Here is a 21,790-nt window from a genome sequence, read left to right on the forward strand (position 1 = left end):
CCATTCACCTGGTTCAATCTTCAAATGACCACCCACCTCACTCAGAGTAAAAGACCCTTCACAATTCAGCCTCTGAAGCCTCGCATTCCTGAAGCTGTGTGGCCTCCTGTCCTCAAGGCCTCCGTGTGCTCATACCTGTGTACTATTTATACTTCCTTTTCTCTCTACCAGAGATGCTCTTCTCCATATCTCTTCTTAATGTGTTTGCTCACATCCTTGAATTCTTTGCTCAATCCTTGAGCTCTTTGTTCAAGTGCCATGTTCTCATTGAGGCTTCATCTGTCAAATTGTTTTAAATGGTAATCTTCAGCATCCCCCTTCCCCCAGACCTTCCTACCCCCTTCTGATTTATTTTCTCCAAAAATACTCATTTCACCAATTTGTTATCTCAACTGGAATGACAGCAAATATTTTTTTCTGACTTGTTCAATGCTCTAGCATGAATAATAATGCCAGGTTTTAGTAAACATTTAGTAAATAAAATGATTTGAATCCTGGCCCTACTCCTCATTAGTCATACAGATAGTATGTTCACCTAGATAAAAGTGCATCTGATCTAATACAAAATCATGTTATTGTCAAGACCCTGAAAAGTTATTCCTGCCAAATATGATAATGGAATACCAGTGGCTGTTCTCTGCCAGCACAGTCAGTATCCCTTACCTAAAGTTCTCTAGGGGGAGAAGAGTGTGGCAGAAGCTGGCCATCTATGTGGGGATGAGAAGTCCTCTAGCCCCTTTTGCATGTAACCATTAAACGTTAACCATAGGAACTGTTGATTAATTTAGTCAATGACTAAATATAGAACTATTATGCATCAGGCATTTTTCCCCAACACTTAATATAGCAGAAAATGTAAACAACTAATATCCTTGTCGTATCAGTGCTTACATTCTAGTGGAGATTCCAATAATAAACAGTCAATATAGCACATAATGAAGGATGTAGAATGTTAGAAAGTGATTAAGTGCTGTGGTAGGGGAGGGAAGAAAGTAGAGTGGGACAACAGGGACCAGGGATGCTGAAGGTGGGGTGGGGGTCAGGACGTGCTAGAGCAGGAAGGAGAGGGCCTGGTCATCCTCCTGGAGAAGGTGAGACTTGGGAAAAGTCTCTAAGGAGGACAGTAAACCAGAGAAGAGTCAAAAAACAAAACAAAAAAAATAAGGGTCTAGGGAAAAAAGAAAACATTATAGGGACAATAGAAACCAGACCAGTGGTTGCCTGGGACAGGGCAGGAATGAGAATTGACTGCAGGGGTCAGAAGGGAAGTTTGGGGGACTGGGGAAATGATCTAAAAGCCGGACTGTGGTGATGGCTACACTACTGTATAAATTCACTAAACTCACTGATTTATACACTTGAAATATACATTTGAAATGGGTGGATTTTAGCATATGTAAAGTTTATCTTAGTAAAAGCAATGAAAAGAGAGAGAGGGAATAAGAGCGGTAACATGAGAAACATAAAATTAAACAAAATAGAAGAACATGCCTGTAGAAGACTTGGATATCATAATTAGAAAACTAAAAGCAGTTTCTGGTATTCCTTTATCTGTACATTAAACCAGACAATCTGATTATATTTTTATTTGATGTTTCGAATCCAGAATCCAGGATATATAAAAGTACTCTGTGATGGTGAGTTTTACGTGTCAACTTGGATAGGCTCTAATACACAGTTATTCAATCCAGCACTCATCTAGGTGCTGCTGTGAAGGCGTTTTGTGGATGTGGTGAACATCCACATTCAACTGACTTTAAGTAAAAGAGATAAGCCTTGACAATGTAGCCCTCATCCAACCAGGTGAAAGGTCTTAAGAGCAAAACAGATGTTTCCCCAGATGGAGCTTAGAGTAGGTATACATTAATAAGAGAATCATACAAACAATGTAAAATGATAACTTTATAAAGGTGAGACATATGGGGGGATAAGAGCAAAAACTGTAAATTCTATGAGGGTAGAGATTCTGTTTCCTGTTTGGTCACGGTGTATCACCAGCACCAAGCATAACCCCTGAGTTATATGAAGGGCTCCATAGTCTCTTTGGATATAAATGAATAAATGCAGATCTCAGTTCTGTAATAGAAAGATAAATGCATGTTTGAAAAGAAAGTACTAAAGATAAACAAGCATTTAGAGGAACAGGCCACAAAAAGATTAAAAGATTTACTATTATTTCAACCAGTTAAGAGAAAATTGAACATTGATCTAACAACAGAGCTGAAGGATTTCAATTCCTAAAGTAATATCACATTTGTTTTCTTTGAAGGCATTTCTTGTGAGAACACTTAATGTGCAAAACAGCACACGTACCCAGCATTTATATGTTAAATGTAGGAATGATCTTACTGTCAGTAAGGGACTGGACACATAGCCATGGGTGTCAAGTATGTTCTCCTAAACTTTTCTGGTTGTTTTAATATGAACAACTCTCTGGGAACACTTCATTATATCTTTATGACTCTGAGCCTATGTTCTACTGCTCAGTAGATGCACATTATGCAAAATTCCAAGACCAGTACACCATGCCATTAGGATGACAATTTATTCTTAAACACGTGTGATTTCAGAAATGCCACTTAAACTCTACTGAAGAAAGAGAAAAATTCCAGGATTTCATCTTCTTTTCATGGCCCTCTTTTGTATGTGTGTGATTGTTTTATTTCCAGCATTATTATTATCTACAGCCAAAGCCTTTACTATTTTCATTTCTTTGGTAGTGATAGGTCCCACCACACTACAAATCAAGGTCAAATTCAAAATTCCTCTGTTTCTGAAAATTTCCAGGTCAGCTAAGCAATGTGGATAGACTTCCCTGCCTTGTCTTTATGTATGATCCTGCCCCTAGCGTTTGCTAACTCCAAGTTTGTGATAGTTAATTTTATGTGTCAACTTGAGCAGGCTAAAGGATGCTCAGATAACTGGTAAAACATTATTTCTGGGTGGGTCTGTGAGGGTGTCTCCAAAAGAGACTGGCACTGGAATCAGTAGACTAAGTAAAGAAGATGGCTCTCATCAAAGTGGGTGGGCATCATCCAATCTGTTGAGGGCCCAACAGAACAAAAAGGCAGAGGAAGGGCAAATTCCATCTCTCTTTTTGATCTGGGATGTCTATTTTCCCCTGCCCTTGGACACTGGAGCTCCCAGATTTTCAGCCTTTGGACTTTGGGACTTATAAGAGGAGCCTTTGAGACTAGGAGTTAAACCACTGGCTCCTCTGGGTCTCAGGCCTTTGGACTCTAACTGAATTGTACCACTGTCTTCCTGGTTCTCTAGCTTGCAGACAGCAGCAGATTGTGGGACTTCTGGGCTCCATAACCGCGTGTGTGTGTGTGTGTGTGTGTGTGTGTGTGTGTGTACGTACATACATACATATATATATATATATATATGAATCCTGACTGATACAAAGTCTAAGCTGTATGCTTTTTTTTCTCACTCTAATTGTTAGTTAGTTAGGGATACATTTTCAAAACAATGATTCCTTTACTTATCATTTGCACTTTTGTATTGTTTTGTTTACACAAAGCTTTCTAACATTTATCAGAGATGATTTCTCACCATAACCAAGTGTGGTCATGGAATTTTCTCAAAAATATTTTTTATTGATTTCCTTAAAATTCTATACTCAGTCCTATTTAGAGGTCAGAAAGTAATGTTCAGAAATTTGGCCAGCAGTGCTGTTTTTATCCAGTGTGCATAGCAGTTTAATTTTTGTTGTTGCTGTTTGTTTGAATGTCTCTACCTTTTAGTTATCCACATTGGCTAAAATTTGTTTTACTTTCAACTCTTATAAAATTCATCTTTGAAAATGGATAATATTAATCCAGAAATATGAATCTCCCTTAAGAAGTATGATAACTTTAATTAAAGGGAGCTATGAAGCAAATCACTTATATCTTATTATGGGCCAACTTGTACCTTCCAAAAATATATGTTGAAGTCCTAACCCCTAGAATCTGTAAATGTGGCCTTATTTGGAAATAGGGTCCTTGCAGATGTAATCAAGTTAAATGAGGTGATAATCTGATCACTTAATGGATCCCTAATCTGATGACTGGTGTCCTTAAAAGGAGAGGGAAATTTGGACACAGAGAAACAGAGAGAAGAATTCATTTTGAAGATGGAGGCAGAAATTGGAGCAATGTATCCACAAGCCAAGGAAAACCAAGGATTGCTTGCAACCATCAGAAGGTAGGAGAATCCAGAAAATACTCTTCTTTGGAGACTTTAGAGGGATCAGGGCCCTAGCGAACCTTGGGCCCTGCTGAACCTTGGTTTCAGACTTCTAGCCTCCAGAACTGTGAGGGAATAAATTTCTGTTAAGCCACCCAGTTTGTAGTTTGTTGCAGCAGCCCTGGAAACCTAATACAAAAGAAGCTTGTTTAAGATTCACTTTTCAGACCACTGAGAAGACATCATCTAATGTACCATATCATTTGATAAAACATTTATCACTCCATTTCTTGTGGAAAGCAACAAAAAGGAGCTAGAAAACAAATCTCCAAACAACAGATCTTCAGTAGGTGCAACAACAGGCCAGTTGGCCCTTCAGAGGAAGGAAGACTGGACCATAAACAGAGTGCTGCAAGGTCCTGCACATATTCTGGTGACAGACGGGTCAACCCAGGTATTCCTGAGCAACCATCTGGGAGGCCTTTCATGACCAAGTTGTGGTGTGTTTTAGATCACTAAGGAAAGCTTTAGGCACTCACAGCTGGTGGCATTTTCCCTTCAACAGCCAGGGAGCACCAGCACTGGTAAGTCTCTAACTGCTTCAATGAGAACTACTTTACACAGACACATATTTGAGACAGGCTAGGACCTGGGACACTTTGCTGCAGTACTTGCACCTGGACAAAGGTCTTCTCAAGCAACAAAACACAAAGACACTATAAGGAACTAAAAATAATTGTGTGCATGTGCAACTGGGGCAAATTATCAACAACAAAATACAGAAAAGATCAAAATAAAACCCAACTGCCACTTGTGCAGAGCCAGGAGCAAAGGCAGGGGGTCGGGAGCAAAAGCAGGGCACCACCCATGCCCCCCACCCCCCTGCCCGGCACTCACCACCACCTAAGGGGTGGGCAGACCACCTAAGCCACGCCTCCAGCCCGACCCCTGGACACACCCCTCCCCTCACCCCATATGAGGAACCAGCTCACCCCACCTCGGGAGTGAGCAAGGGAACCCGTTTTTGTTCTCGCTCCCCCCCGCTGCAGCAGGGGCCCCTGTAAAGCCTAGTCTGAATTTCTTGTCTGGTCTCTGATCAATTTCTATTGATTAAGGAGTCCAAAAACCCTGGTCAGTAACATATTTACATATCAATCTAATAACTATTTAAAATTCATGCTCTATTTCAATGAGGAGTAAAAAGCTATATACTGGTGAGCCTAGATTTGTAACTGGGAAGGGATGTGCCCTTTTATTAAGCTTTATTAATGCCATTCCTATCAGACTCTGGCCAGTTCCCAATGCCCCCCATCTCTCTGGTCACCTCCACCTAATCTGGCACTTTCTTGAGAGCTGCCACCCCCAATGTGTTCCTTAGAACTCCCCTTCCAACAAGACTGGATCTTTCTTACCCCTCCTCTTCAGCCCACAGCTCCTTTTCCTTTTAAATTAAAACAAATGATCAAAATACGAAACCTAAAGAAATTTTTAAGTTGAAGAATCTTTCTACTCTCTCATGATCATGGGCCCTGGCCTGTATCAGAAATCAGAAAGCCAATTCCCAGGTAAGAAGTCAATAATAAATTGAATTATTTTCTTCAGAATTCTTCTGATTATTAAAATTAATGAAGTGTTATCAAAAGGAATTCAAGTTGGGAGATAGAGAAATAAGGTAAAGCAGCTAAAATAACTTTTCTTGAGGAAACATTCCCAAATGAATCCTTCTTTTTCTGTTTATTCCCAAGAAAAAACAAGGCAAGATCATTCTTAGAGCGTAAACGTCTGATTCAGAGTGTTACAGAGGAGAACTAAGAGCTTTCCTGGCGTGAGCAGGGTGCAGGCGTGGAGAGAGAAGGCTCCACACTGGTGGGCACAGCCGTGCCTGTGGTGGCAAAAGCAGCTGTGTGGCCAGAACTTACTTCAAAAGAAGCAAACTGTGGACATGGTTAAGGACAGAACGCCTTTATGTAAGGCTTTCACCCAGCGGGGAAACAATTTGATTTTTACTGACTAAGGAGGAAGAAATGCTTTGAGTAGCCAAGCAGTTGGTGAGAGGCCTTAGATGAGCACATGACCTGAAATCTGAAATTTTCCTTGGAAGGGGCTGTCTCAAAGGGAGTTTAAGAAAAGACCCCAGATGAATTGGAAAGGCAATCAGCATTTAGCATGAAACCCTAGGGTCAGACCCTGGGGTTAACAGGTGATGCTGTGTAATGTTCACAGAACAGATCCTATCGCCTTTTAATAGATAAAGAAAGATAAATTATTAAAATGACCTATCAACTAAGAGAAGCCACCATCCCAAATTCGGTGTGTATGATTCAAAGTTCTTATTTTAGAACAAAGTCAATTCTCCTTTCCACTATACTAATATTTCTTAAGATGTCATCATTATAACATCTACAACTTTAAATTTTCAGCACAGACTGTATGAAGTTGTGTGTGTGTTTTAAGTTACAGTCCAGAGGCGGCTATCATTCTAATCAGGCAGCCACGCGCCAGAGGTAGTCGTGAGCATGCTCTCAGAAACACTGCAGCCACTCCAGACACGACTACTCCAGGAGTTCTGCTATCTATTCCTCTCATCAACTTTCTGAACGTCAAGTTGGGTTTTCTTTGGTAAAAATAGCAGTCTCTTAATTAGCATAAATGGTAGATAAATGTTAGGAAAGAGATCTCAGTGGTGAAATTAAATATATTAAGGTTATGCAGTTTGGCAAAACTTCTTTTAGAAACACTCACAGCCTGTGTGAAAATGGTATAAGACTCCAGTGAGGTCTGTGACCTGAAGCCGTGGAGACGGTTCTGGATTCTGGATCAGTGAACCTGTGCCAGCTATTAGCTTAGGAGGCTTTCTGTTGCCTGGCACTGGCTCTGGGTACAGCTGAACCCTGCCTCTGAAACACTGCTACAGCTGCCTGAAGAAAACAGTTTCTTCAAGGGAAGGCAAGTCAGAGAGCTAAGACTTCATTGAGCTGACAAAGGAGTCTGTATTAACAGTGTTGTTCCAGCTTGCTAATAAATGTTCATTTAATAAATGTCTATATGTGCCCCGGACCCTGTCTGGGGCTTCCGTTCACTGCTCCATGGTGGCAGAGCTGTATGAGAATAGCTGTTTCTTACTTATCTCACTTGTCAGTGGCTAACATTGTTTTTTAAAAAGAATATAATAGATATGCATGCAAGGTGGCTAAGTCAGATCTATAATTCTGTTCCTCAGATCATTTGTTTCAGAATCACTTGAAGTTTAGAATTCTTCGATTTCTCAACATCCTGCATTCTAAAGTTCTATGAGTGGGGCCTGAGAATATGAATTGTAAGAAGTTCCCCTAGTGATTCTCATATACTCTGAGGATTCAGCCAATAAAGATATAACCAAAGAAGCATCATGATCATTTTCTGACAGCATTTCCCAATGGCAGACTAAAGACCCAAGAGGGAGGAAATATGACCCTGACCGCTGGGTTTGAAAACCCAAATCTGTAAAGCAATAGTAATGGCACACTGTAAAGCCCTCATATCTTATAAGCTCTACGCCATGAATTTGTGGTTATAGCTTTTTGCCTACCCATCTAGATGGACATAGATCAACACTTGCCTTAAGCACTCAGCAAGCTCGTTCATGGCCGAAGATGTCCCACTGCCATTTGGATGAGGAGGGATTATCGACAGCTTTCCCACTGAGTGCTGTCATCCATTTTCTGACAGCAATGAAAACTGCTGGCCAAAAGTCCATCTTGTTAAATATGTTTTGGGAGAAAGACCAGTTTAGCTACTGGGTTGCTTTTTCTCACATCAATCAGCCCAGTTTATTCACTCTGAAGACATCTTGTCTGACTTCATCCACTCATCAAATATTTATTGAGAGACTTTTAAAAAGCATGTAGCTTTAACTCCCAACAAAGACCATGGAAGATTAAAGAAACAGAGGTCTAGTTCAGGACTTCTGTCTCTGAGCTGCCACTCATCATCATATCATGATGCAGAGGGGAGAAGCACCCTCATACAGCAGTCAGAGGTTTTGAATTCAGGGGCTGGCTATAGACTCAGCAGCAAGTCAGTACAGCTCTTAGGGCTTCTATTTCTTCTTTTGGAAATTTAGGAATAAAAGGCTTGCCTTGATTATTTTTCAGAATTTATTAATTCATTTACAAATATTTATTGGTCATCTACTATATTCAGGAATTTTTCTAGGACCTTGGGGGATAAAGCAGGAAACAAGACATACAAGATGTCTGTTGTCAAGTAGGCTTATTCTAATAATTAGAGAAATATATACAAATAGTGATATATAAACATATATTTATATATACAAATAAATAGATATAGGAATATTAATAGGCATATTTGCAGAGGCAAGTATATGTACACATACTTTTTAAAGCTTAAACCAAAGCCTTTTCTAAGGATACAATGTATTTTTTTAGATCACATTGGGTGATTAGAATAAGAAAGGGAATAATCTAATGAAAGATTATTATTGATCTAGGCAACACACCTAGCATTTTAATAAAAGATATCCCTATGTTTCATTAATGAAGAAAAACATTTTCTGGCAGGATGCATTTCTCAAATTAGAAAACATGTCAGGTCTGTGTTCCAACACTCTTTCACATACAGAAGTAGAATTTATCATTAAAAGAATCTTCCATTCCACTAATCTTTTTATTACTTAAGAATCAAGATATTTGTGATAAGGTGGCTTCATGTAAGGCAACCTGTGTTAGGCAGCCTCTCAGAAGGCCCCAATAACCCCTGATTTCTTGTGTAATCCCCTTGCTTTAAGTGTGGGCTGGATTTAGTGACTTGCTTCTAATAAGTTGTATATAACAGAAGTGATGGGATGTGACTTCCAATTGTATATAACAGAAGACTGGATTATTAAAAACAAACAACAAGAACAAAACCTTTATGGCTTCTATCTTGTAAATTTTCTCTCCCACTTACTGGCTTTTCCCTCCCCGCCCCTTCTCCCTCCCTACCTCTCCACTTATCTCTCTCTCTCTCTCTCAACCTTGTTCCTCTTCTTATTACTCCTGTATCTCTTTCTCCCTCCCTCTCTCTCTCTCCCTCTCTCTCTCTCTCTCTCTCTCTCCCCCTCCCTCTCTCTCTCTCTCTCTTTCCACACACACACACACACACACACACACACACACACACACACACACACACACACACACACACACACACCCCACCCCATCATCTATAGAAGAGACCACTTGAAGAAGAGAGGCCCCAAAGGATCAGAGCTGCATAGAGGAGAACCGAGGCACCCCAGCCAACAGCCAGCACAAGTGATCAACCAAGTGAGTGCACCGTCTTGGAAGCAAACTCTCTAGCACAATAAAGCCTTCAAATAACATAGCCACGGCCAACAGCTTGGGTATAACCCCATGACAGACCCAGGTGGTCAGAATCACCCATCTAAGTCATTTCTGAATTCCTGGTCTAGAGAAACTGTGAGATAATACATGTTTGTTCTTTTAAGCCACTAAGGTTTGGGGTAATTAGTTACACAGCAAGAGATGACCAATGTATAATCCAAGGACATGATTCCTGAGAATAGTATTATGAGAATGAATGGATTCAGAATCTCACGCTTTATACTTAGAACATTTGAATTGGACTAGAAGAATATGGTGACATCATATTAACACTTTATCATGAAGAAACAATAAATTTGATGCTCCTTTTAGTTCAATGAGGTTACAGAGTTTGTTTGCTTTTTTTCTGAGATCTACTGAGGCCACTGAATCAATATAAATACTTCAAACTTTACTGAAACTCCATTTTTAGCAATGTATTAGTTAACCAATTAAAAAAATGGTAGTCTTACCTCCAAAAAAGTACTTCTCGCCAGTTTTAACTTGAAGAGGACTGTTAGTTCGGACTGCTGAGGCTTCATCTCCGTCGATAGTGAGAATAACAAAATTCTCCTTAGCTAGGAAACGGACTTCATGCCACTGGCCGTCATTCAACCCAGAACCTGTTAGATACAAGAGAAAAGGCCATTTCTTTTCTTAAGATGATTCAGTTTAAAATAATTTTTAATAACAACAGTCAGAGCTTTGTAAGTAAAAATTAATATATTTTCATCTAGGAAAATTCAGTGTGGCTACAATTAATATCTCATCTTCTTTAATATTATAAGTAGTTCTATCCTCCGCCAGACCAAATACGCCATAATATAACCCAATCAAGTAGGGACATAACGTGCCATCGGGGTACATGAGGAAATGGAGTGAATTAAGTTGTTTGGTAGATGATGATGAACTATTTTAATAACTTATTTTCCAGTTAGCTTTACTAGACTTCACTCTCAGATGAGAAAAATGATTTGTAATTTTATCTCATGTCACTCTCTGCTTTTAAGAACTATTTTTTGTACTGTCATTGCCTCTCAACAGCCACATCTGGCAAGTATAGCTAATAGAAATAAAGGACTAAAGAATAAATGTGTGAGTATGTGCCGTGAAGGGGAGAAGAATATGCCACCCCAACATATGCTATTTCAGCATACTGATTATTTTGAATTCAAGTTACTTAAGAAACAGCAAGTGCAGTAAGGATACTCTGACCCTCCTTTGTCCCTCTGAAAGCAGGAAACAAATCTCTCATGTGAAAGGTACCCTCCCTGTACCAGGAGGGTACAAGGCTTCTTTATCACTAGAGAGAGGGAAGTTAGGGCCAAGAAGGCTGTATAAACAAACCATGTTACTAATTCGTTAATCTACTACCCCAAACCCAAAACTCTGGGTTACCAAAGTTACCCCAAAACTTCTTTGTCCTGTTAATTCTTTACAAAATTAATCTTTTTCTTCAGCTAAAAGGTATAAAATCTGCCCTACATTGGTCACTTCTTTGAGTCTCATATTTTGGAGAGGTCCCATACGTACAAAGTTATATTTGTTTTGGGCTTCCCTGGTGGCACAGTGGTTGGGAGACTGCCTGCGGATGCAGGGGACACGGGTTCGTGCCCCAGTCTGGGAAGATCCCACATGCCGCGGAGCGGCTGGGCCCGTGAGCCATGGCCACTGAGCCTGCGCGACCAGAGCCTGTGCTCCGCAACGGGAGAAGTCACAACAGTGAGAGACCCGCGTACCGCAAAAAATAATAATAATAATAATAATAAATTATATTTGTTTTCCTCCTAGCAATCTGTCTGATGTCAATTTAATTCTTAGATTAGCCAAAGAACCTAGAGGGGAAGAAAGGAAAAGTTTTCCTTCCCTACAGCAGTTATTTGTGCTAATTGACCACTAATAGGTATGGGAAATGATACCAGGATTATCTGATCATTTACAAATAAGATATTTTTATAATGAATTAGGTTATATTTAAACAGATAAACATCAACAAAATAAATCAACAACTCCCTAACAATCACATTCCACTCTTGCCTAGTACAAAGGTCTTCAGAAATAGAAAATCTATTTAGTTATCCATTAGACAGAAAATAACAAAGTTTGTTTAGTTTGTGTTCATTTTTCAAATAATAATTAGAAAATTAAGGAGTAAAGAGAGGAGAACAGCCTTCAAACAAACGTATCTTGAAAGAGTTTAAGGAACACTAAGAGAGACAGAAATCTAAGTGAGTCAAAGTGACTTTCTTTCACCTTATAAAGGCCTATGGAAAGGGAAACTATTTTGTTCTAGACTACTCCAGATGGCTTAATCTAGAATCCACAGGTAGGAGTTACTGAAGGTACAGTTCAGCCTCACAAAAGAGAAGCCTAGCATGAAAAGGTATCCAAAAATGGAATGAGAGAAAATCAGTGAAGCACGAATGATGGCTTCCAAGCTTCTGATCAGAGGTCTGCAAACCACAGCTTATAGGCTAAATACTGCTTGCTGCCATCTGTTTCCGTGCAGCCTGAGAGCTAAAAATAAATCTCACATTTTAAATGGTTGAAAAATAAAATAATAGCAATATTAAATTACATGTGAAAATTATATAAAATTCAAATGCAGTGTCCACATAAAATTTACTGGAATACAGTCAAACTCATTTGTTTATACATTGTCTGGTCTACAGAGTCAAAAACAGTTGCTACAGAAACTGTATGGCCCACAAAGCCTACACTATTTACTATGTTGTCCTTTACAGGAAAAGCATAATCTAGTGATTGGTTTACATTATTAAACAGAAACACCATTTTAAAGAAGAAAAGTAAGGCTTCTTGGGGCTTGAAGATAGTCACATATATGTAGTATTAACTAACACTGTACTAGTAAATATCATTACAAATAATCATCCCTCAGGTATTTTTTTTCAGGATTTTCAATTTTTAACTTAGTAACATTTATTGAGCACATTTTATTTCAATGGAGGAAAACAGCTCTAAAGTAATTAATACTAAATAATTTTCAAATTATGAAATGTATAATACATACAAATACATATTTTTCGTACTGAAATTACTATGTAAACATACAGTCTTATTCTAAAAGTCAAGTCAGTTAGCTGTCAGACAAGTAGTAGTGTTCACTGAAACAATTCCTTCTCCAGTAGTGGGTTCTCCCACAAAACTGATTCATGGAAGACTGTACCGTCACCATAACATATTCTGTTAAATTATAAAACTGGGGTTAGTGTTAATTAGCCACAGAAGTGTATGGTTTTGATTTTGGTTGTTATCTTTGCCTTTACAATGTGATGAACCCTGCTTTGAAATGCAGTTTTGGGGCATGGGTCCCAAGGACAGTAATGTTACAAATGTTTAATCCTAAATAGTCACACATTCAGAGGAAGTCACTTATAAGCTGTCTTCAGTAACAGGGCTTTCTGTTCTAACTGGTAGACCAGAAAGCCTTCCTGAAAATTCTAATGAAAATTTCTTCATCATAAAGTTAATTTTTAAAGGGAAAATCACCAGCTTAATTGTTCATGACAAAAAGGTCTATTATTCCATCAGATTAAAGTAAAAAGGTTACTTTATTTTTTCAAGAAACTTAATTACTGAAGAAATTGGACCTCATATAAAAGCAGCCTTGTTGATAGCAGCCACTGCTGCATCTGAGCTTAAGGTGTGATTTCTATTCATTTTAATTCCAATTATTACTTTGAACTGTTAATGCTAATCATCAAGAGAGTTTTTAATAACATGTGGATAAAGAAAAATTTTAAGAAGTGACATATTTTCTTTTGAGAAATTAGGTCATCCTTGCCCCATTGAAGAATGAACTTCATATATTCGGGGCCCATTCCTATCATAGATTGCTGAGGCATACCTCTTGACGATTAACATTAACAGTTCCAAACAATATTTCACAGAAAAAGATTTTTTTGAATTACTATCCCCAATAAATAGGTGAGAGAACTGAATCTAATAACATTTAGGCATCCCGTATGTGGTAAATGTCAGAACTGAGAACGGGAACTCAGCTATATCTAGTTCTGGAGGCTGAGTTCTTATAAACAGCAAACAAAGAAAAACCAACAACAATGAAACATGGTATATAGACTCTGTGCATCTGTGATCAGAGTTCTCTTATACCACACACACACACACACACACACACACACATACACTTCCATCTGCCACCACATCTAGAGGGAGTTTCTGGAGTACCCTTGTCTCATATAGCATCAGGGTTGTAAATAAACTGAGACACCGATCTGGTTTCATCTGCCAACTTTCAGCACTTGTGTCATCAGATTTTTGTTGTAATGTAAGATCCCACTACTACATGTCTTTTAGTAGTTTCTTACATTGATGTTTTTCCCCTAAAATTGTAATTTGAATGGAAATTAAGCAAATTCTAGCATTATTTCCCTAAGGCATATTAAAGTAAGCCCAGGAGCATTCATTTAAATCATCTCCATACTTTGTGAAACTCAGCAAAGAGAACTCTGTGTTCACTCCTTTCATTTTATTATGAGTGGATCAATCAATGATCTTTAACATGCTATCATTTGTCAGTTTGTAGAGTTGAGATCCTAATCTAGGCCTTTTGCATTCAAACAGTAGTTCTTCCCACTCAGAACACAGCCATTAAATTTTATGGTGCGGGAAAAAAGAAGATGCCATAGTTTCAGCATAATTTCTCTCCTCTTGTGTCCCTTCCCTTCAGTGCAAGGGAGACCTGAACAACTTTGTATGAATCACGGACTACTGAGTTTTGCCTTTACCATTTCCTGGGCCACCTGCCACTTGGGAAGTAGTACAGAATTAGTTTTGCTTCAGAGAAACTATATGGAATAGCCTCTTTGAGGCATTTTAAAAAATTAACAATATTCTTTAGTAATTTTTAATTCATATGGAACAGAACATTAACGGAATTTAAGAGCTTTTGGAATTCTATAAAATTCACTCAGAACCGTGCAGTTGATCATACGATATACACTTACAATACCAATACAGTATTAAGAAAAAAAATGTATCATCATCCCAAGTTTTATTAGAAATTTGTGAGTTGTAAACAACAAAGAACACATCACCAAATAGGATTAAGGCATCATGTCTCATTTGCTATTAAAGAGATGGTATCCCTTCACTCAATATTCTGGAGCAATAAATGTCCCAGGGAATAGAGAGACTCACCAGGGACCCATAATCCCAGACACGGTGGGGTCTTGGTGGCTGGAGAGTGACTCAGGACCAGACCAAATAAGGATGCTAGTTACTGATACTTAAAAAAGAGACCCACGTCTCATATGGCTAACATCTCCTAAGAGCCTGGTATGTGCCTGGCACTACCTAACTCTGTATGTGTCAATCTATTGCCTTTTCTCAATAATGAGCATCAAGATGGCAGAAGGGCAGGAAAATAGTGTGGCAGCTAAAAGGACTGACCCAGGAGCCAGGTTGCCTGTGTTTGCCCTGGCCCTTGCCAACCTGGACAATTTACTTAACCTCTTTGTGCCTCAGGCTTCTCCTCTCTAAAATCAAGTAGTAGTATCCACTTTGTAGATTGGTTTTAAGGAGTAGATGAATTAGGGTTTGCATAACATTAGAACAGTGCCTAGCAGCTAGGAAACAGCATATCTGTATCTATACCATTAGGTCAAAAAACAAAGAAGGCTGTTAAGTCCCATTTTACAAAGAAAAAAGCAGAGACTTAAACGTAGTACTTTTTCTTTGGGGGTTATTGCATTGCAATTACAAATACTGGTGTAGTTATAAACAAGCCTTCTAAACAAAACAGCAATATAATAACTCAACAACGTGGAGATCATGAATATATACATATGAGACAACTAAAAAAAGTGTCCTAACATTATGCTAATGGGCACTTGAAACTTAGAAAAACATGGCCAGTGACAGCATTAGATGTGGGAAAAAATTCTGTATTCAAATAATTTAGAGCTGAAGATGATTTGTTCTGCAAAAATGTGTTAGATGACTCACAAAGTTATGACAAAGACACTGATGTTAACGCTGCATGTGAAGAAATTTGAACAAAATTATTTCCAAAAAGTGAGAGTGAAAAATGAACTTTCTGGGCTTCCCTGGTGGCACAGTGGTTGAGAGTCCGCCTGCCGATGCAGGGGACACGGGTTCGTGCCCCAGTCTGGGAAGATCCCACATGCCGCGGAGCGGCTGGGCCCGTGAGCCATGGCCGCTGAGCCTGCGCGTCTGGAGCCTGTGCTCCGCAACGGGAGAGGCCACAACACTGAGAGGCCCGCATACTGCAAAAAAAAAAAAAAAAAAAGAACTTTCTAAATTATTTATGTAATTTTAAAAACAGTAATTAAATATTAGAGACATTTTCACCCACAGCCCTAAAAGTTTATATATGTAAGTTAAGTCAAAAGGTACTCTTAATTATCTCGTTGGGAAAATGGAGGATTGCCTTTCATTTGGGGTCATATTTTATTCAGGTTGACGTGTAACATGCTCCATAAGAGACAGAGGTAGATTACAAGCCAGGGGTGTCTGACTTACAGACTCACCCTCTGAGAGGCAGAACAGTATAAGGATCTAGAGCATAGACTCTAAAGTCAGATGGATATAAATCTCATTTCTGCTCACCTAATAGCCGGGCCTTCAGCAAGTTAACCTCTTTAGGCCTCAGTTTCCTTCTCTATTAAATGGGGATAATAACAGTATCTACTTCATAGAGTTTTGAGAATTAAGTATATACACTGTCACTTAGAGCAGTGCCTGGCACATAGTAAGTTCGCTCTCAATAGATATTAGCTATTGTTTCATATTCAGTGAGTAAGACTAGCTCTCTAAATACCAACTTGGGTTGTTGTACGTTAATTCTATAAGTATTAACTATTATGAAATGAATAAACATTGGTTTTCTTTATGAATAAATACCCACCTCCCCATATGAATTTTATAGTACAAGAGAAGTCTTGAGGAATTTGGGAAGGTAGCTAAATATGTATCTCTTGTTAATATCAGGGACAACAATTTCTAAAGCCAACTTTGAGCTATACAATAAAATAGGTCTTATTCCATCATAGTCACAGATGTACTTTCACCTCCCCAAAATGTGTTTTGTTTTCAACTAGATTATTCAATAGGTGTGGTTCTGAATGTCTGTGGAATATTTCCAAAAATCAAATCCAATTCCAAGCAAGGACTTCGCCTGATGACTAATTTTGAGGAGACTGATATAAACTGTAGTACGCATTTTCCAAAGTATTTTTGTTTTAAAAATATACACTATTCAACAATTTTGATGTACTTTTATACTTAAAGATTATTTGAATTTACTTTATGATACCTCCAGTTATTCATTAATTCATAATTATAAAAACTTTTCAACTGTACATTACAAAAGGAAACTGACATTTTTACAAAGAGACTTTTTAACCTAAAACCAACATCTTTGAAGCCATATTCCAGTTTCTGGCTTGAATTCTTTCATAAAATATCGAAACTGTTTTACAGTATTTTCTCTAGCATCTCCCTAACTTATAACTTCTAGAAAAACTTGTTTTGTATAAAATGTAAAATGTTAATGAAGCATATTCTATCCAGGCTGACTTTCTAATGGTACTATTTTTAAAGTAAGACTCTTGAGGTGGTTGCTTTGATTGAACAAGAAGAAACAGATGTTTCTCTTATTAGAGACAAAAGAAGACTGGTTTAATGAATGTTGAAAAAAAGAAAGTATTTAAAATATAGTCACAAACCAAGATGTAACATCTGTTTGAAAATGCTTCAATAAATTTACAGTGACTAGAGTTTTCAGTCTTTTGCTCAACATTTAATCCTGAGAGAAAACTCTCAGAGACTATAAAATCCGTCTTTAGGTGGTTACAGTATTCTCTGAGGTGTTACTAATATGTCTCATAAGTTATCAGTTACCTATTTATGCAATAAGAAAAAATACATCTCTATGTAGATATGCCACATACTATTACTTATATTATCTTTATAATTCCCATAAGGAAATCAATCCAATTTAATCTTGCTCACTTTTACACATCAATCCAAACCATATAAATATGGTCAACTGCAATCAGAGAGAACATGTAATACGATACTTGGGTAGGCACAAAATACTTTTATTTTTTAAGTTGAAGAAATTGTCAAATGCTCCTCTGTATTGGTATAGACAGACGTCACTTTGGAATATGTCTTTGCTCTGAAAGAACCACTTGAATGGAAGCTTTAAGTTAGAAATACACATTGGGGAGGGCCTACTGCATGACATTTTTTTTGTGTTGCTAGATATGACTCCATCACTAATTTAATATGTAGAATCTTAGAGATGGGATGAATTCTTTCCTTTCAGGCACTCAGAATCTTTTGAGAAAGAAAGAGCCCAGATTAATAGATTTTACTACGTTGTCTGCACCTTAGAGTCATTTGGGGAGCTTTAAGAGTTTCACACCGAAATTTCCAAATCATTGCTGGGAAATTAAACTTTTAAATAAACAGATATATACGATGCAATCCTAGTCAGAATCTCAACACTAGTCTTTGTAGAAATAAAAATAGAAGATTCTAAAATTTATAAGGAATTTTTAAAACCTTAAATATTCAAAATTATCAAAAAGAAAAACACAAGTAGAGGACTTATCATCTGATTTGAAGACTTGTTATAAAGCTATAGTATTCCATAAAGAAATCAGAACCGGACCCAAACATATGTGATCCATTGTTTTTTGGCAAAAGCTCTAAGGCAATTCTATGGGGAAAGAAAAGGTGATTTTGTGTTTGTTCCTTTGTTTGTTTTGTTTTGTCCAAAAACTGGTGCTGGAACAACTGGATAAATAAAGGGAAAAATGTATCTCAATTTCTTCTTTACTCAACACACAAAAATTAATTCTAGATGGGTTTTAGACCCAAAAATAAAAACCTAAGTATAAAGCTTCTGAAAGATAACATAGAGTATCTTTAGGACTTTGGGGTTAACAGAGATTTCCTACAGCAGGGGTCCCCAACCCCCAGGCCAGGACTGGTACTGGTCTGCGGCCTGTTAGAAACAGGGCTGCAACGCAGAAGGTAAGTGGCAGACGAACAAGCAAAGCTTCATCTGCCACTCCCCACTGCTCACATTACCCTTGAACCATCACTTGCGTTACTGCCTGAACCATCCCTCCCACGCCCCGCCCCCACCCCCACCCCAGTCCGTGGAAAAATTGTCTTCCATGTAACCGGTCCTTGGTGCCAAAAATGTTGGTAACTGCTGTCCTAGAGGACATCAAAATCACTTGATAAATTGGGCTTCATCAAAATTAAAAATTTCCACTCATCATTAGACATATTAAGAAAATTCAAGGCAAGACAGAGACTAGAAGAAAATATTTGCAACATATATATCTGAACATGAAGCATACTGAAATACACTAAAAGCTCTTGTAAGTCAATAACTGGAAGACAAAAATGGGCAAAAGTCATACCACAAATAAAGGTAAATTAAATACCCATAGCCACGTGAAACATTTCTTGACATTGCTAGTCATCAGGGAAATTAAAGCCACAATGACATACAATTTTACACCACTTCAGTGGCTAAAAATTAAAAGGACTAACTAGGACCTGGATCAATGTGAACTCTCATACGTTGCTGGTGGGATGCAAAATTGTACAGTCCCTTTGGAAAATTCTGATATTTTTTAAATAAAGTTAAACATATATTAATCCTATGTCCCAACAATTTCCCTGCTAACTATTTTCCCCCCAAAATCAAAATGCACATTGCAAAAATATTTGTACGGGAATGTTTCAGCAGCTTTACTCATAATGGGACTAAATTGGAAATAATTGTATAACCATACAGTGTGTACTCAAACAAGAAAATGTTGCTAAGTAATAAAGAAGAATGAACTAGTGGTTTGGACATCACTGTTTTGCATGAAAGAATGTAGACACAAAAAAATAATATACTGAATGAATCCTTTTATAGGAAATTTTAGAACAGGCAGAACCAGTCTATGGTGACAGAAATCAGGACATGAGTTGCCTATGTGGGGGAGGGTGCACACGGGCATGGACTGTAAGAGGCACAAGGAAACTTTCTGAGGTAATGAAATGTTCTATATTTCGACTGGAGTGTTGGTTGCATAAGTGTATATATTTATCAAAATCCACTGAATTGTGCTCTTAAGATCTGTGCGTTTCACAGAGTTGATTCTCATTCGTGGATTCAACTTGTGTATTCACCTTATTGCTAAAATTTATTTCTAACCCAAAATCAATACTGTGGTGCATTCTGGTCATTCACAGACTCATGCATGAACAGACTGGTGAAAAATTGGAGTCGCTCGACTCACAAGTTCCCAACTGAGGTCAAATAAGGCATCTCTTTGCCTTCTTGTTTCAGCTCTTATCCTGAAATCAAGTGTTCTTTTCACTGTATACTTAGTGCCATGTTTTTTTGCATTTTTGTGCTTTTTGTCAATTTTGCCATTTAAAGTGGTCCCCAAATGTAGTGCTGAAATGCTGTTTAGTGTTCCTAAGTGCAAGAAGGCTGTGATGTGCCTTACAAAGAGGAAATGTGTACATTAGATAAACTTCTTTCAGGTATAAGTTATAATGCTGTTGGTTGTGAGTTCAATGTTAATGAATCAATCATATGCATTAAACAAGGTAACTTTAAACAGAAATACATAAATCAAGGTTTGTATTGATGCAAATACAAAAACAAGGTTATGTATTGATGCAAATGTTGTGACCACAGGTTCTCAGGAACCTAACCCTATATTTCTTGTACGAACAATGGTCCAGTATTCACTGAGTATTTGCAATGACTATGCATAATATAACTATGATGAATAATGAAAACCAAATGTATTTTGTAATTTTTACCTCAAAAATATATAAACATTTAAAATCAGATAAAAAGAATGATGATATTCATTTTTAAATTCATCTAAATTTTATCCAATGCCCACTTTATACTTTGTTTATTGCATTATCAAACAATGAGAAACCCAATATAGAACACACCATTATTTGCTACTAAACAGGGGAAACCCAATGAGACTCTGTGTGTTTAACTTTTGGATATCAATATTTTAGGAAGTTAAAAAACTTAAAATAACTACTCCAAGACTAAATTTTCAAGTAAAAACCTCTAAAAATTGTTTCAACCATTACTGATTCCCAGCCGAAAGCCAAAGGTCATTATACTTCAAAATCTCATTCAAAGATTTATGACCATTTTAATGATGACTGTTTTCTTGAGACAATCTTCCAAAGCAAGTATCTTTAGTAGTAATATGATTATGTGAATATCATCTTCAATACATCTTATCAATCTAGGAGTCCAGTTCATGTACCAATTTTGGCATTTACATTCCTTCATTCCAGCGTTTTATCCTCTCTTGAATATAAAATGTAATATAATTGCATTAAATAAGAAGCTGTTGCTAATTTAAAAGAAGATTTTAATTCATAGGACTTCTGATTAATGTACACATATAGATAAGCCCAAAGATAGAGTGTGGTATAGCAGTTAAGTGTCTGGGTGTCATTCATACCTGGATTCAAATGCCAACCACACTCCTCCATTCATGTATAAATACATGTTGAGTACCTACTATTTCCCAGGCACCATGTTAGCACTGGAGATACAGAAGTAAGTCTGAAATAATCTCTGCTCTAGCAAAATCTAGCTATTTTCCTGTGAGCAAGTTATTAAACTTCTCTGCAACCTGGTTTCTTCACTTACAGAAGACATAATACTATGTCAGAAATTTGTTATAAATAATCCATGAGTTATAATATATAGGAGCCACCTTATACTATCAATAGTTAGTAGTTGTTTTTATTTTATCAGTATCATTTTTGCTGTACATATACAAAGACAACTACATGTATATATAAAGAAAATAACTTTCAAAATTCTACAAAAGGAAGACATCATATTTTGTGAGTTGTGCATGTGTCTACATAGGGCAGATAAAGGCATATTAAGCAGTGGTAGCTTAAATGGATTTCAGATCATAAGCAGAGAACTTTTATAATTTTTTTCATCTTTAAGATAAAACTTATTGAAGAAAATTTGGAAAACTAATAAAGTATAATAAAGGAAAAAAAAGATTCATTACACCAAGAGACATTACACTTAGTATTTGATGTCCTTTGCTCTAGTTTTTATCATAACTGCAAACCATTCAGATTGCTGTGATGCTATGACTAAAGGTGAACAAGTACAAAAGGAAGAAGCAAGTGATGATCACCATCTGCTAACTTCTGATTTG

At 37.4% G+C, this 21,790-nt stretch overlaps 1 protein-coding gene across 1 annotated transcript in view; it reads right to left on the reverse strand.

Annotated features, from left to right (window-relative positions):
- The window catches only part of CNTNAP2 (contactin associated protein 2), a 1,428,051-nt gene that overhangs the window by 955,039 nt on the left and 451,222 nt on the right, over positions 1–21,790 (reverse strand). Inside the window, exon 9 of the mRNA XM_060157549.1 lies at positions 10,013–10,162. Within this exon, the coding sequence (XP_060013532.1) occupies positions 10,013–10,162 (150 nt within the window). The remainder of the gene's footprint in view (positions 1–10,012; positions 10,163–21,790) is intronic.

This window comes from Lagenorhynchus albirostris, chromosome 8, assembly GCF_949774975.1.
Source record: "Lagenorhynchus albirostris chromosome 8, mLagAlb1.1, whole genome shotgun sequence".
Taxonomy (NCBI): Eukaryota; Metazoa; Chordata; class Mammalia; order Artiodactyla; family Delphinidae; genus Lagenorhynchus; species Lagenorhynchus albirostris.